The 16,006-nt window shown below is 33.4% G+C and overlaps 1 protein-coding gene across 1 annotated transcript; it reads right to left on the reverse strand.

The window, feature by feature from the left end:
* Positions 1-14,274: 14,274 nt before the first annotated feature.
* On the reverse strand, positions 14,275-15,044 carry K441DRAFT_721421 (uncharacterized protein; the record flags this gene model as incomplete). The annotated part of the gene is made up of 2 exons (XM_067654058.1): positions 14,275-14,635; positions 14,737-15,044. 2 exons carry the CDS (start codon positions 15,042-15,044, stop codon positions 14,320-14,322), a joined length of 624 nt encoding a protein of 207 aa, XP_067503696.1. The 3' UTR covers positions 14,275-14,319.
* Positions 15,045-16,006: the final 962 nt, after the last annotated feature.

Raw genomic sequence — 16,006 nt, forward strand, 5'->3', positions numbered from 1 at the left:
TCTAATCTTCTAAGGTCTAATAACGGTAGGCTAATATAAACTTATATCATTCGCTCTTTATAGCTGCAGTTAATCCAGGCTTCCTTATTGGCTTTGTTTTACAGTAGCCGTATTTTTTAAGTATAGCTTAAATAGACGATGTAGAGAGGCCTATTTTATAAGCAATCCTTCTAGTACTTTTTTCACGTCCGTAACGATTGCATGTGACAGCGTTGATAACTTTTTACTTAAGATTAGGAGTAATCTTTTTCTTACGCCCTACGCGGGGCTTATCCCTAAGGTAGTTATTAAGGAGGACCCAATCTGCACGCTAGCCATTCTCTACTGCCTTTTTTAGTAGGTTGCTAATGTGCTTAGTGCTAATTCCAGTAACTTAAGCGATCGCTTTTAGAGGAGTACCTAGAGCTCTTATTACTATAGCCTACGCTCTTATTTTAAGGCTGTAGTAAGGCATTTTGGGCTTAAAAAAGCGTAAGAGATATATAGAATATAAGGTGCGATGGAATGAGGTAAATTACGTAAATGTCAAATAGTAAAACACTACGATTTGGAAGCTATATAGATGATATATTAGTGTCAAAAGCTTTAATTAAGTTGACTAAGCTGGTTTTTGGTGGGGTCTTGGCACCAAAACCGCGCTTTTCCCAAAAAGGAAGGAGAAATCTCTTTTTGCGCAATCCTCCGTAAATCTATAACTTTAGAAACCTAGTAGTATATATCTTAAACGGGTTAAGATAGAGGATATTAAAAAAGTTAACGTTAAGAAGAAAGGAGTTAGGATAGCTAGCGAAGCTATTAAAATTATAAATACTAACTATAATAAGTAATCTACTATAAGCAGCTAGTAAGACGGTTTTCTTAAGATAATAATATAAGAAATATTAGGTATAAACTATATAGTAACTTAAAGGGGTAAACTTTAAGGAGTAAGAAGTTAGTAAGTAGTTATTAACTATAATAAATAAGGCAAAGAGAGTAGAAATAAGGGTAGTCTTTAACTAGTAGTTATAGAAGAAGTAGTTAACAATAAGCTAAATGTTACGGACGCTTTAAGTATAATGTTACGACTACTTAGAGAAGAGTTGAAGGAAGCTAGTTGGTTAATACAGGCACGGACTAGGATGGAACCCGTGGAACTATGTAACGAGGAATAGTAAGCGAGTTATATAATGGTTAAACGTGTTGGCTGCATTAAACGTAAGGGACGTCACGTCTAATATAGATAAGACGTATATTACGTATAAGAAGGATTTTATAGGAGTACGGTTGTGTATTTAAGGACCCTTAGTCCCTACCTAGATAGTTCCTTCCTTGTAGTAATTCTTAGAATATAATTAGAGTTAATCTATTAGGCAACCACTCTACCAATTGTTATTATGTTGTTAACTATTATCTTTACATTTCCTATATACCTAGCCTATTAACAGAACCCACCGTAGTTCCTACTATAAGGTTCCATTATATAATTACTACCTAGTTATAGTATTAAATATAGAAAGTTAAATAATATACTACTAAAAGCAGCTACTACAACGCCATTAATGGCGGCAACTACTTTAAGGTTAGGGGGTGACACCAGTATGGCGGACACTAACTCGCAATAACCTGTGACGGTAGGATAATTACAGGAAATAGTGGATTGATTAATAGAAAATAATATGGTACTTAAGAACAGACTTAACGGAATTAAAGCGGTAAAGGTTAAGTTACCATTAATTAAACAATTCTTAGAAGAGAGATTAAAGCTTAAAGGATTTCTAATGTAAATGCATTTTAAAGTTATGTAAGAAGGGGCTAAGTTAGCTATAACAATGGACTAGATAGCCTATGCAGGACTATTCCTAACGGGTTAGGCACTTAAATAGTTTAAACCCTACTTAATAGAAATATAGACTAACGGAATAACTACTACTAATTAAGAGGTACGATTTGTGTTTTTTAGCTAAACAGGATTCGCGGAATAATTAATATAGATATTTAGGGACCCAGAAGCAACAACTATAGTAAAGAGAAAGCTTTAGGACCTAATATAGCGAACTTTAGCAATTAAGTATATAATATAGTTTTAAATACTTATAATATAGATTAAATAGAACAATAAGGCGCTTATAGCATAGTATAAATAAGGACTTAAGGCTAAAGTCTAGGACGTAATTATTCTAATAGAAGATGTGGACACCCTAAGGGAATTAATAGATTAAGCGATTAAGATTAATAATAGGATCTTCTAAAGGAAATAGGCTAAGAAAGGCTAGGATAGAGTTTTATAGTTGTATAAGACGTAGAGTACGTAATAACTAAAGCTAAGTTAGAAACTATGGTATGGCGTAGAGTTAATGGACCTAAGTGGTACTAAAGAAGCCTATAAGAGATAGAGTAAGAAACTATAGAAACCTAGAGGTTAAGGATTTAGTGATTATAGGACTAAGGAGTAGAGGCTAAACCAGGGATCTTAATAGCAGAAGATATTTAGGCGGACTCTATAATAAAGTTAATAGTTTAGAGACGGAGCTTATATAAATTGTGGAAAATAGGGTTACTTTATAAGGGATTATAAAGATGGTTAGAGTTACTATATAATAAAGGGAACTAGACTAATAGTATATAACACATATGTATAGAGGGATAATAGTATACTGCGAGGAACAAAAGAGTGTTTAATTAAAAGTTTTATGTTTTGTTATAATAACGTATACCAAATTTATAAAGACGCTAAGTACGGCATAAGCTATTAGCCATAAAAGCCAGAGTTAAAAGGACTTAAAGAAACTAAAGAGTTAGATAAAGAATAAGATTAACTCTATAAGCTAGATTAAGATATTACAGCAATATACGGATAATAATTAGTAATAATAATAATGGAGTTAGAGTACTTATTAATTAATAGCGATAAGGACAGTAAAGAAACTAACTAGGGGTATCTAAACCTTAATAACGCAATAGAAGTAGAGACTAAGACCGCTATAGAGTAAGGTTTAGTAACAGGTATTATAACACTATTAGACACGGCGTCCATCGCTTTATAAGACGGAAGGAGTAATATTTAGGGATAATTAAGCAAGTAGATAACTGCTAGTGCTAGCTTACCACTTAATAAAGGTAAAAGGCCANAGNCTTAAGATTCTTAANANNAGATAANAGANNNNTAAGATTCNTAANACNNGATAAGNTAAGCTTAANGACNTATAATAGACANNAACNAATAGAGTAGAGCAGTAGCTTAGTTTAAAGATATATAAATAAGCTTAGGGCAAGAATTCCTAATAATATAAGATTCTTAAGATGAGATAAGTAAGATTTAGGACTCTTAAGATAAGATAAGGATACTAGTTAAGCTTAGTTAGACTAAGGCTAGAGCTAAGCTTAAGTTAGAAGTAAGCTTAGGATTAAAGAATCTAAAGGGTTAAGAATTTGGAGCACGAATTAGAATACCTATAAGTAAAAGGCAAAAAGCTTCTTTATAGATTAGAGAATCTGTAGTATAAATAGTGATTAGACTAGGAGATAGATATATAGACCTAGAAGACTTACTAGGGGAATATAGTGTTTAGTCTAAAGATTAAAAAGTTAATACCAAGATTAAGAAGCATGAAGACTTTAAGAATTTACTTATAAGACGTAATATAAAGGAAACTATAGAGGAATTTAAGGCAAGAATTACCTTATGGCAAGAACAGAAACTAAATAAGAGGTTTAGTATATTAAGATGTATAAGGGACAGAGCGCTAATATGAAGGATTACTAATAGGCTTAGAGTAGGCATACTAAGAGCTAAGTGGCTTACTAAACTGGAATAAGAAAAGGATCTAGGGATTTCTACTAAGTTTAAGAAATAATATACTAAAGGCTGTTATAACGTAGTAATAAAGAGATATTTCCTTACGGACGAGCCATATATACTTAAGTAGCTGTACTAAAAGTGGTATAGATAACGACACAATAATAAGTAAGAAGATTTCTATATATAGTTGGACGAAAAAGTTATCTAAAACTACCCGATTATAGAGAAGGCTATAACTTATATTAAAGGGGCCTTAATTATAATATTAAAGGATTTAGAGGAGTAATTAAAGGATTAGAAAAGTAAAAGGCGAATCTTAGTACCCGTAAATAAAGTTGCAATGCTTAGATTAATATAAGAAAGGTTTAAACTTAAGAATAAAGACGAGCCGAGAGTTAACCTAAGATATTAGGCATATTATATACTATTATAGATAGTATACGTGGATGATATGTGTAACATATATAGAGCACTAAAAGATAAAAATTGGAAGTATTTAATAAGGATATATTAGATAACGGATAAAGTAAAGTATTAAAATGCTAAGTATATGCATAGTTAGCACCTAGTAGAAGTTTAAGAATAAGGGGACTTAATACTTTAACCAGGAAAATTCCTTATGGAAGAATGCCTAGAAGGATAACAATAGTAGGAATATCTAGAGAATACCTATTTATGGCACATTAAAGATAAAAAATAAACTAAGTATTGGCCTAAGTTGGACTAAGTATAAATAGGATCTAGTAGCTAGTAGTTAGGAAAAGTAGAGGCCTACAGGACTAGAGGGAGCTAGTGGTAGAGCCTTAGACCCTTAAAGGAATTTAAGGATAACACCTAAATTTATAAGTAAAATGGCAAGATTAACAGTTTAAGGTATTAGTAGATAGTGGAGCAATAAGAAACTATATCTCGCTAGCAACGGTTAAAAGAATAGGGATACTATATAGATAGAAGGAATATTCTTACCTATTAGTAATAATTTTAGGAGATCTAATAGCCTATAAAGGAGGCATTATTAATCTTAAAATAGGACCTATTTAGTTAACCATTAAAGGAAGATAAGTCGAGATATCTTTTAATATATTACTATTAGGGAATAATAAGGTAGTATTAGGAATGCCTTAGTTATAGGAATATAATCTAAAGATTGATTAAGTTATAGGTTAGGTTAATATTAGAGATATACAACGCTATAAGATGCGATAATAAGCTAAGTTGGTATAGTACTAAGTAGGAGTAACCTATAAAGAAATAGAAAAAGGGCTAAGCTATATACTGAAAAGATACCACAAATATGGTAAGAAACTATGGTTACCTAAGAGCGAAAAGCTGTTAGAGTATATAGTATAGGACTATAAAATAGAATTAGAACCAGGAATAAGTTTAAGGTTTTTTCTAATCTATAAGCTTACTAAAGAGGAAGGTAGAGCATTAAAAGAGTTTATCTAAGAAAACTTATAAAAGGGATACATTAGACTATTATAGTTATTAGTAGGTTATCCAGTACTATTTATACCAAAAAAAATAGTAAACTAAGACTGTGTATTAACTATAAATAGTTAAACAGCATTATTAGAAAGGATAGGTATTTTTTACCCTTAATTAGCGAAATCTAAGATAGGATAGATAATATATAAATCTTTACGAAAATAAATCTAAGATAGGTGTACTATTAGATTAGGATTAAGGAAGGCAATAAATAGAAGGTAGCCTTTAGATTAAAGGAAGGACTATATAAACTATTAGTTATATAATTCGGGCTTATAAACACACTAGTAATATTCTAGAAGCGTATTAATAATATATTAGGAGAATATTTAGATGAATTTGTTATAGTATACCTTAATAATATTATTATCTACTTAATAAATAAGGAAGAATATGGAGAATACGTTAAATAGGTCTTAAAGAGACTATAGGAAGAATAGATGCTAGTAGTAATTAAGAAATGCGAGTTCTTCACTAGGAAGACTAATTTTGTTAAATTTATTATTAAACTAGGCTAACTTAGTATAGATCTAAAGAAGATTAAGGCTATAGTAAATTAGTAAGAACTAGAGAATGTTATGTAATTAAGATTGTTTTTAGGATTTTGTAATTACTGTAGAAGGTTTATAGCGCAATAGTTAAAGAATATTAAACTATTTACGCGATTAACAAAGAAAGAAGAACTATAGGTATGGGGAGAGGAATAGCGAGAACTCTTTAAGAAAGTTAAAGAGTTGTTTACCCAGGAGCCAGTTTTTAAGATCTATTAACTAGGACTAGAGACGGTTGTGGAAATAGATGTATTAGACTTTATACTAGAAGTATATTTTATATAAAGGCATCTAGACGGATGGCATCTAGTGGTATATTATAGTCGGAAGATAACACCACTAGAGTTAAACTATGACATCTATAATAAGGAGTTATTAGGTATAGTTATAGCACTAAAGGAATAAAAAGCATTCTTATAAGGCATAGAAAAACTATTTATGGTTAAAACGGATTATAAAAACCTAACAGAATTTCTAATAATAAAGGAACTTAACTAAAGATAGATTAAATGGGTAGAGATGCTTATAGAATACTATTTTAAGATTTAGTATACTAAGGGTATAGATAATACGTAAGCCAATACGTTAAGTTAAAAAGCTAAACTATAAAATAACGATAAGCTATTAGGGGCTTTACTATAAAAAGATATAGATAGACTAATTAGGTATAATTATCCAAAAATTGCAGCAACTTAAGAGAATAAGTTAGAAAAGGTCTATAAGACACTAAAAAGCTTTTAGGTATAAAGAATTCTAGAAGTATAACTAGAAGATCTACAGTCAGATATATATAAAAATTAAGAAGTAAAGTATATCCTAAGAAGTATAGCGAAGTAGTTCGTGGAGGACTTCTATAAGGGACTAACTTAAGGATATAATAGAGCTATAGGCTTAGTATTAAGACTTTAGAAGGAGTATATTATTAATAGAATCTAGAAAATAGCTAGAAGAGTTACTAAAGAGTATTTAGATTGCTAAAGGAATAAATTAATAAGGTATAAGCCGTATAGAGGGCTATAACCTATTAAAATACTAGAGAGACTATAGGAGGTTATATTATAGGACTTTATTATTAAGTTACTAAAGTTAAGAGATTCTATTACCGGATAAAATTATAATATAATCTTAGTAATAGTAGATAAGCTTATAAAGTGGGGATACTTTATAGTATATATAGAGGAAATCTTAGCGGAAGATGTTGCTAGAATCTATATTAAGGAAGTATTTATAAAATATAGAGTACTAAGTAAAATCATATTAGATAGAGATCTAAGATTTATAGTAGCATTTTAGGAGGTATTCTTGGCGGAATAAGGAGTTTAAGTAGCAACTTCTAATGTATATTATCCGCAGACAGATGGTTAAATGGAAAGATTAAATTAGACACTAGAGCAGTATCTAAGGCATTATGTTAATTATGTATAAAATAATTGGGTATCGCTATTATTAGTTATATAGTTTGTATATAATATAATACTACAAGAAGGAATAGGTATATTACTATTTAAGGCGAATTATAGATATAAGCTAAGAACATTATTATCGCTATATTAAGTAAAGAATGGAGACTTTAATAAATCTTTATGCAAACCTTACGGAAATAGCTAAGGCAGTATAGTAAAGAATAAAAAGGTACTATGACGCTAAGAGATCTAAGGGACCAGATCTTAAGGAGGGAGATAAAGTATGGCTACTATATAAAAATTTTAAAAGTTAACGACCGAGTAAGAAATTGGACTACGTTAGATTAGGACCTTTTGAAATTATATAGAAGATTTCACTAGTTATGTTTAAGTTAAACTTACTAGCTAAAATAAAGATCTACCCTATATAGCATATCGCGATGCTAGAGCCAGTATATAGGAATATTAAGCTACTAGTTTACGAGGCAGACACGTATAGAGGTTAGGAAAAAGACGAATAGTAAGTTTTAAGGATTATTGGTTATAAGGACATCGACAATAAAATATAGTATAAGGTTAAGTAGATAGGCTATACTAAGACTACCTAGGAGCTACTAGAAAATTTAAAGAACGCTATAGGAAAGGTATAGGAGTATTGGAAGAGAATAGGTTAGGCAATATTAATAAAGAAGGATTGTTAAAGAATAAGTTACCTAAGGGGGACCTAGGAAGAGCGACTGCTAAACTACTTGGAGTTGTTCCCCTTACTATAGGAGGAGAATTAGTTCTCTTATTACCTAGTTCCTAAAGACCTTATTAAATAAGTTTTTACTCCTTTAAATAAACTTTCTTACGGATATGTTCTAAACGCTAAAGATAAGCGTAAGCTAGACGCTAAGCTTTAAGGATACGTGTAAACTTTTCTAAGGCACGCTAAACCTTAAGCAGCGTAGAGGCCGGCTTACTATTAAGCTTTATAGCGGTAGATTAAATACGAGACCCTATAACAAATTACTTAGGGAACTTAAAAACTATTAAGAACAATAGGACGTGTATACTTAATATTAGATATAGAACGAATGTTATATAATAAACGCATATTAGCGTAAGTGCATTTAGAGTAAGAGAAAGGCTAGCGATCGGAAGGACTTACAATTGTAATATAACTTAACCCCTCTTTCGCATAATAAGAGTAAGGAATTGCTATTATTTTACCCAGCGATAGTATTAAGGAGATGGTATAAAGGCGACGCTTAATCTAGGAGAGAGAAGAAATTGCTTTAGGTATAATAAGTAATAATATTAACCAAATTAATTAGATGGATATTATACCTTTAGTAAATAACCTAGAGATACTAGGTATCTTTAAGGACAAAGATAAAGAGGAGGGAGATGGTGTTACGGACGCTTTAAGTATGATGTTATAACTACTTAGAGAAGAGTTAGAGAAAGCTAGTTAGTTAATATAGGTATGGACTAGGATAGAACCCGTGGAACTATATGACGAGGAATAATAAGCGAGTTATATAATGGTTAAACGTGTTAGCTGTATTAAATATAAGGGACGTCACGTCTAATATAGATAAGACGTATATTACGTATAAGAAGGATTTTATAGGAGTACAGTTGTGTATTTAAGGACCCTTAGTCCCTACCTAGATAGTTCCTTCCTTGTAGTAATTCTTAGAATATAATTGGAGTTAATCTGTTAGGCAACCACTCCACCAGTTATTATTACGTTGTTGACTACTATCTTTGCATTTCCTATACACCTAGCCCATTAACAGAACCCACCGTAGTTCCTGCTATAAGGTTCCGTTACACTAAATAAGTAGTTAGGGGGGTGGTAAGCGATAAGCTAAATAGGTAGTTAAGGGGTTAAAGGGGTAAATTGCAGTAGTTAATAACCTCTATCTTTAGTATAAAATATATTATTTATTGCCTTTATATAATATCTAAGTACTAATAGCTTAATAGTAGTAGTAAATTGCTCCTTATCTTTAGATAAAATAGAAATAATCTTATTAGGTATAGCAACATTTTAAATATTAAATAAGTAAATCTTTTCTTTAAGAAGCTCTATACTATTAGCAAAAATATTAGCAGACTTAAATTAACTGTTATAATTACTATTAACTGCTTAAATATGTATATAACCCTTAGCCTAGAAATAGTATATAAGACTAAATATATTAGCAAGTGCTGACTTTTTACTATATTTAAAATTGGCTCTTTAACTAAATAAAGTCTCTAGTATAGCGCATAGTTAAGAAATATATAAATTAGAAAGCGCAACCCATTTAAATATCTTTTTAATATTGTAAGTGGAGTTCTTATATAGTTTTATATTAACGGTATAGAAGTAGGTAATATACTCTAGGGCAAGATTAATTGCTTTAAAGGTATTTAGTTAACCTACTAGATTTACTAGACTTAATAATAAAATTAATTATTAAAGCTTAGTAGTCGCGATTTAATTTATAAGAAGCCATTAAAGATAAAGCATCTTGTACCCATACTATAACTACTTAGCCCTATAGAACTAGATAAAGAGTAAATTAATAAGTTAGCGGATTAAACTAATATTACTATAATGGATAGTATGCTGTAGAACTATAAAAGCTTTAACCTATTAGAGATACCAATATATACTAAAAAAAACTCCTTATTATTATGCCCTTAACCAGTTTAAGCAAAGTAGGTAAATACTTATTATTATATATGTTTAATTAACTAAAGAAATTAAGATAGAGTTAGCTATATAATAGTATTATTATAGGATTCTTTCCTATTATTTTTCTTGCTATTAACCCTTTACAACTATCCCTTAGTACTAAGTATGTTATACTAAAGTGCAACTACTTAAGCCGTCTAGCCTTATATAATTAATAGCTTAACAAAATTAATTTTAGCATTTTTTATAAGATTCTATGCCGGTCCTAGTAGCTAATATTATAACGGAGTATAGCCTTTAAGTAAGTGCTAGGAGGACTTTCCTAATAAGTGCAAACTATAAGGTAGAGGAAACTTTAAAGGATAAAAAAAAAATATAGGTAGCCTAAGTAACTAGTCCTAATAGTTAAAAGCTTAACTAGTAAGAGACTGCTTAGTTTTTACGCTTTTAATATACTTAACGGTCTTCTAATCGCCCTAGGTAAGCTAAAGGCGCTAAGTAAAATAACCTAACTCGTTGTCCTCTTTAAGACTAAGTTTATAGATCTAGATATCTTAATAGATACTATATATACCTTCAATTATACCCTTATTATAAAAGATCGCACCTAGCTATTATAGAGTAGCCTTTTAAGAAGATAGCAAGTTAAGCTTTAGTACTATAGGAAAAAGACCTAGCTTAATACTAAAAATATATTTAACTGCTTATAAATAAAGCCTATAGATAGCAGTAGTAATAAAGTATATTAACAACTGCTATAAGATCTAATCCCATTAAAGACCTAGAGATAAGATAATATTATTAAGAAGAAGCGGTTATAATAAGTTAAATATTAACTGCTTAAGGCTAGTAGTTAGAATCTTAAGATAAAGGATAAGAAGCACAGTAGTTATGTTATATATTTTTATTCTAGAATATCTAAGCACTTAATCTCTAATATTGTCTTTAAAAGTAAAATTATTATAGACTAGTAGCGCTTAAGGATTAGCTATAAGGGTTAGTGGCTTATTCTTTTATTAGTTAGTTATATAAAATATAGGCTAAGGGGTTAAGCCTTCCTTTATATTATTAGCAATATCTATAAAGTATTAATTATTATATTTATAACTATTATAGAGACCTAGCCTAGCTAATACTTTAATAACTTAACGCTTAATACCACTCTTAATTAAGTAAATTCCTAACATTTTTATAAAGAAATTGGCAGTAGACCGCGTATAACTCCTATAGATAATAGAAGTAATTAAATATAATTACTACTAAATAATCTTAGAATTGCCTAACCCTTTATAACTACTCTAGCCCTAGCGTTAATTGCTTATAAGCTTTTTAAGTAGAGCAGTTTATTTAGAAGTAGTTAATTTAATTTTTTCTAATACTTAAGAGAAGTTAACCTTCTCTATAGAGGTAAAGTGGTTAAACTTATTAAAATATAGCTGCCTAAGCAGCGTATTAAGTTCTTAGATAAGTTTTATTGAGGAAATATCCCCTACTAATACGTAACTAGTTAATTAAAGGGCTATATAAACTTCCGCTTGTTTTAAAGCAGAATATAATAATAAGATCCGCTAACTAATATAAAGGCCACCTAATCTATTATTAACACCCTCTATAACCCATGCCTTAAAGAATTACTTTATATTAAAGTTATTCTACTACTATAATATTTATATCGCTTAGAGCTTTTAGCGCTAAAAAAACGGTTTTGCTATTTCCTAATTTATCTTTAAGATAATAGAGGTATAGAGGACAGTATTAAGGGGGAAAGGAAGTTAATATTAGAGAGTGGGGAGGATAAGAACGCGTTAGTATTTACCTAAATACTAAAAGCGCATAACTTGGGAGGAAGTAGTATTCCTATTATAAAAAAGTAATCGATTATAAAGGAGACTGATCTAGCTTAACTTATTAGTTTATTAGGTTAAATAGGTATTATTAAGGGGTTAAATATATAGGTAAAAGTGTCTCTTATATAAAATTATAAAAATTAAAGTTAAGCCTTACTAAAACTTGCACTAAAGGCCCTTAGATAGTAGGACGAACTTAAGGTTAGTAGATAGCTAATTGGTTAAAAAAAAAGTGGCGTTTTTTAGGATAAAAACTAGTAATACTTTAGTATTAGTAAGTGCGCCTTTAGTTTGCCCTTGTCGTCTAAGTCACTTACTAAAATAATCTAAGAATGCAATAATTCCCAACTAAGAACCCTCTTTCTAGCCTTATAGTCTTACTTAGTTACCCTAGCGGCTATATAAGGTATTTTATATACATCTAATAAAGCCCTTTACGGGCACGCTTAGCTATACCTCTAATATTAATAAAATTAGTAAGAAGTAGTTAATTTTTTTAGTTGTTTTTCCCTAATTAAATTTTTTTTTACGCGACTACGCTAACTAATTCTATTATATAATACTACTTAGAACCGCATATTAGCAGCTACGGCTTCTCTATACTATAGTTAAGATTTTATATATACTATACCTAGAGCTACTTAGAATAACAATTACCTATAAATCTGCTAATTTATAAATTAAAAATTAGACGTAGTTAGAGCTATTAGTAGGGGTTATTAATTACACTCTCCGTAATAAAATTTTAGATTTTAGTAATCTAAAATCTAGATTATTAAATATTTAAGGCGTCTCTACTACTATAGTAGCCACTATAGTAATAGAGATACCCTATATTTTAGTAAGCAATTAAGCCCATCCTATACGAGAATCTTATGCTATTAGTACCTACTAAATTATATACTCGCAAGGCCTCCTCACGTTTATAAATACTCCCTTCTTTATACCTTCCTCTCTTTTTTTTTCTTCTTCCTTATAGGAGCTAAAGATGCTCTAATACTCCTTCCTAGTCTCTACTAAGGGATTTATTAGTTAATGTAGTAATATAAATAGCATTAGACGAGACGGGCGAGAAAGAAGATAGAAAAAACGGAGGAACCTTTGGTAAGTATTAGTCAAGCAATATTAACGGCTAGTTTTTGTTACCAAAAATTGCGTTATATAATGATATTTAGGAACGCAAATATATACCCCATCCTATACTTATACCACCACTAAATATTCTAGATTTCGCACTTAGAGCTGCTTATAATAGGCATTCCTATAAAATCTACTAATTTAAAGCTCTATAATTAAACTTTGTTAACATTTTATATAGGGGTTGTTAATTAAGCTCCCGGGATATAATTTTTAAAGTTTAACACCACACTAATATTATAACCTTCTTATAGTGGCCAAGCCACCCCTAATCTCCTCCCCCTCCTCCCCTCCCTCCTATTACTTAGCGCTGAGCTATTACGTCGTCGCCAAGCTATTGCGTCGTTATACGTCCGAACTGGGTAGGCAACAACATAGTTAATTAGATCCTACGTAAGGGGCTCTGTATTAAAGCTCTGCAGTCTAAATATATACTAGATCCGTGACCAATATAATCTTTAAGCCTAGCTTAGGTAGGGCGCCTTAGTTACTATAGTAGATCCTTACCCAGCGGTAACCAAGGCGCCTTAATCTTACTACTACTTCTAAATTAAGCAAAAGCTCTATATAGGGGGGTCCCAGGGGGTCTCCCCCTGGAAAACCTTATCTCTATATATAATAAAGCTCTAAATTAAAGCTTTGGGTTAATTGGCTTATTACTTATAAGCTCGGGTCAAAATTTTCGTTGGGGGGTACTAACGATCCGCATGTTAGTATATATTTGCATTGGATTCCCTTGGAGCTCCAGGAGCCAAATTCTAAAAGAATTGGATGGACTGGATTTGAGCTCAAATCCAGTCCAGTCCAATACAATCACTGCCTCCCTCATGTATATATAGTCTCTTTCTTTATAGATCAATCGACACACGAGTTCCTGATCTGGTATTTCCGGTCAACAAAATGCTTTGAACCATTTCAACTAGCACAGGCGGACGAGTGTTGGACCGGTACGGACAGTTGGTCCAGTACGGAACATTGGACTAGCATTGAGCATTGAACTAGTACGAAGCGTTGAATAGAGCTTAGCAAAGCGTCCGGGATAGTGCACCGGCTACCTTAGAGATTCTACTTAAGAAATCAAGTTCCGTAGATTCTTCCTCCTTGAGCTCCACATCCATTTTCTCGTCCGCGCCTATTCAGTGATCTAGTACCTTCCCGTCGATCGGTAGTCCGTGCACCGATTGTAAGAAAAGAATGATGACTCTGTCTATTGAATGTGGCTCTAAGAGCCTCTATATATACATAGGAAAGGTGTAGGAAATGAGAACGAGAAGGGGGTATGGGGGTGGCAATGGAAACAAGGGGTAGGTGACCGAGTCAATGACCGAGTCAATGACTGAGTCAATGGGAGGTAGCTGAGTCGGTGATAAAATAACCTGATTCAGGTCGACACTTCTACTTCTCCTTCGCCCCGGCTTCTACCTCCTTTTCCTTAGCCTTAACTCTCAAATACCGCAAAAACAGCACCAAATAACACCCCAGTAATCCCGCCGCAAACCCATTCCGCCACCTCTTCTCCTCCAGCAAATCCACCCATCCCCCATCCCCACCCTGTCTCCCCCGCCCCAACTCCTCCCTCAACAGCCCCACCTCCACCCAAACCCCCACCACAAGCTGCAGCATTCCGGTTCACGGCAACACCGGCCTTGTCCAGCTTGCCGCCACGCCGCCGAAATACGCATACATGAGCACATGGTGCGCGCAGTTCAGCGCCGCGAAGACGCTCCACCCCCTGGTCGACGGCAGGTCGGGTACTACCCGAAAAAGCGTCAGGTACGGCGTCGTGAGATGGTAGAACGCGAAGTGCAGGTCGACAGCGCCGCCGGCCGCGAGGACGTTGAAGATGTCGACATACTCGTATAGCTTGGAGAGGTGGTAGGCGGTGCGTTGGTAGCTATCATTTTGGCCATTGCTAAGAAGGAGTTTGGGGAGGGGAGAGGGGGTTAGAGAGGCTGGGAGGGCGATGCTGAGCAAGAGGTAGAGAGAGATGATGGCGTAGAGGCGGCTGTTTAGTTTTATGGCTGTGGAGGCGCTGGGGATGGGGCCGTGGGTGCGGATGTAGTGGTGCAGGAGGAGGGATGTGGGGACGAAGATGATAGTGGAAATTAGGACACCGGGGAGGCTGCAGAGGGTGGTGATTATCCTGGCTAGAGATGGTGGCATCGTGGAGCATTGTTTGAAGGTGGTGTAAGGGATGAAGATAGTTTTGACGGCTTAAGAAGCATAACTTTGCGTGTTATCAGGCTTGACGGGCTATAGCCTTTTTTTTTGTACTGCGGGGAGTAAGTGGGTGCCTGGTGTTGACACGAGGTATGCAGGAAGTCGTTCCCGAATTTAGCCAACGATCGACAATACTCCCACCATTGTTGCAGCGACTTGATCAATTTTCACCGTCTCATACCGAATCAAACATTCAATCGCCGCTAATGTTTCCAGTTCTGTACGATGGTTGTATTATTTAAATGTAGTAATATCTCTGCAGGTGGACTGCCTGTTCATGTTTAGTCCGTATTGTCTGTAAGTCTTTACTCTCATTTCCACCTTTTCACTCGCCTGACCTCTGCCAATTAGCGAATATCTCGTCAAGTATTGGTAACACTTAGAGCACATCGCTAGCTTTGTGAGTTACCTGGCGGCTCTGCGAGGAAGGATTGAGAATCTTGAGAACTCTGCTTCACACATAGGGTAGAGCCTCGTACCCCAGAATGTAGATGTTATATTATCAAGACGATCATCAGCTCATCACCGAAGGCATCAGGATAGAGAGTACCTACTCTAATTTCTGCCACTAAACTTAGCCTTGACAACGAGTGGCTAATAGAACAATCCAACGAAGCAAAAATGATTTGCTTTGAAACCATGTGAGCTGAATAAAGGAAATGACTCGAGGAAAAATTATGCGACTATGGAAGTGGCTTGTAAATTTCTGATACCGGCCGCTAAAGGTTAGACATAGAAGATTAAGTAAGACAACGAATATGGACAATGGCGACCAGGGGAGCACGGGAAGAGATGCAGGATGGGGGAAGGATGCAAGAACGGGAGCATGGGTTGTTATGCAACATGCATCTCAGCCACCACACGATTTGAGAAGCGGAGCGTACGTGCCGAGAGGTGCGTACCTC

This window comes from Cenococcum geophilum (assembly GCF_001692895.1).
Source record: "Cenococcum geophilum 1.58 unplaced genomic scaffold K441scaffold_23, whole genome shotgun sequence".
Taxonomy (NCBI): domain Eukaryota; kingdom Fungi; phylum Ascomycota; class Dothideomycetes; order Gloniales; family Gloniaceae; genus Cenococcum; species Cenococcum geophilum.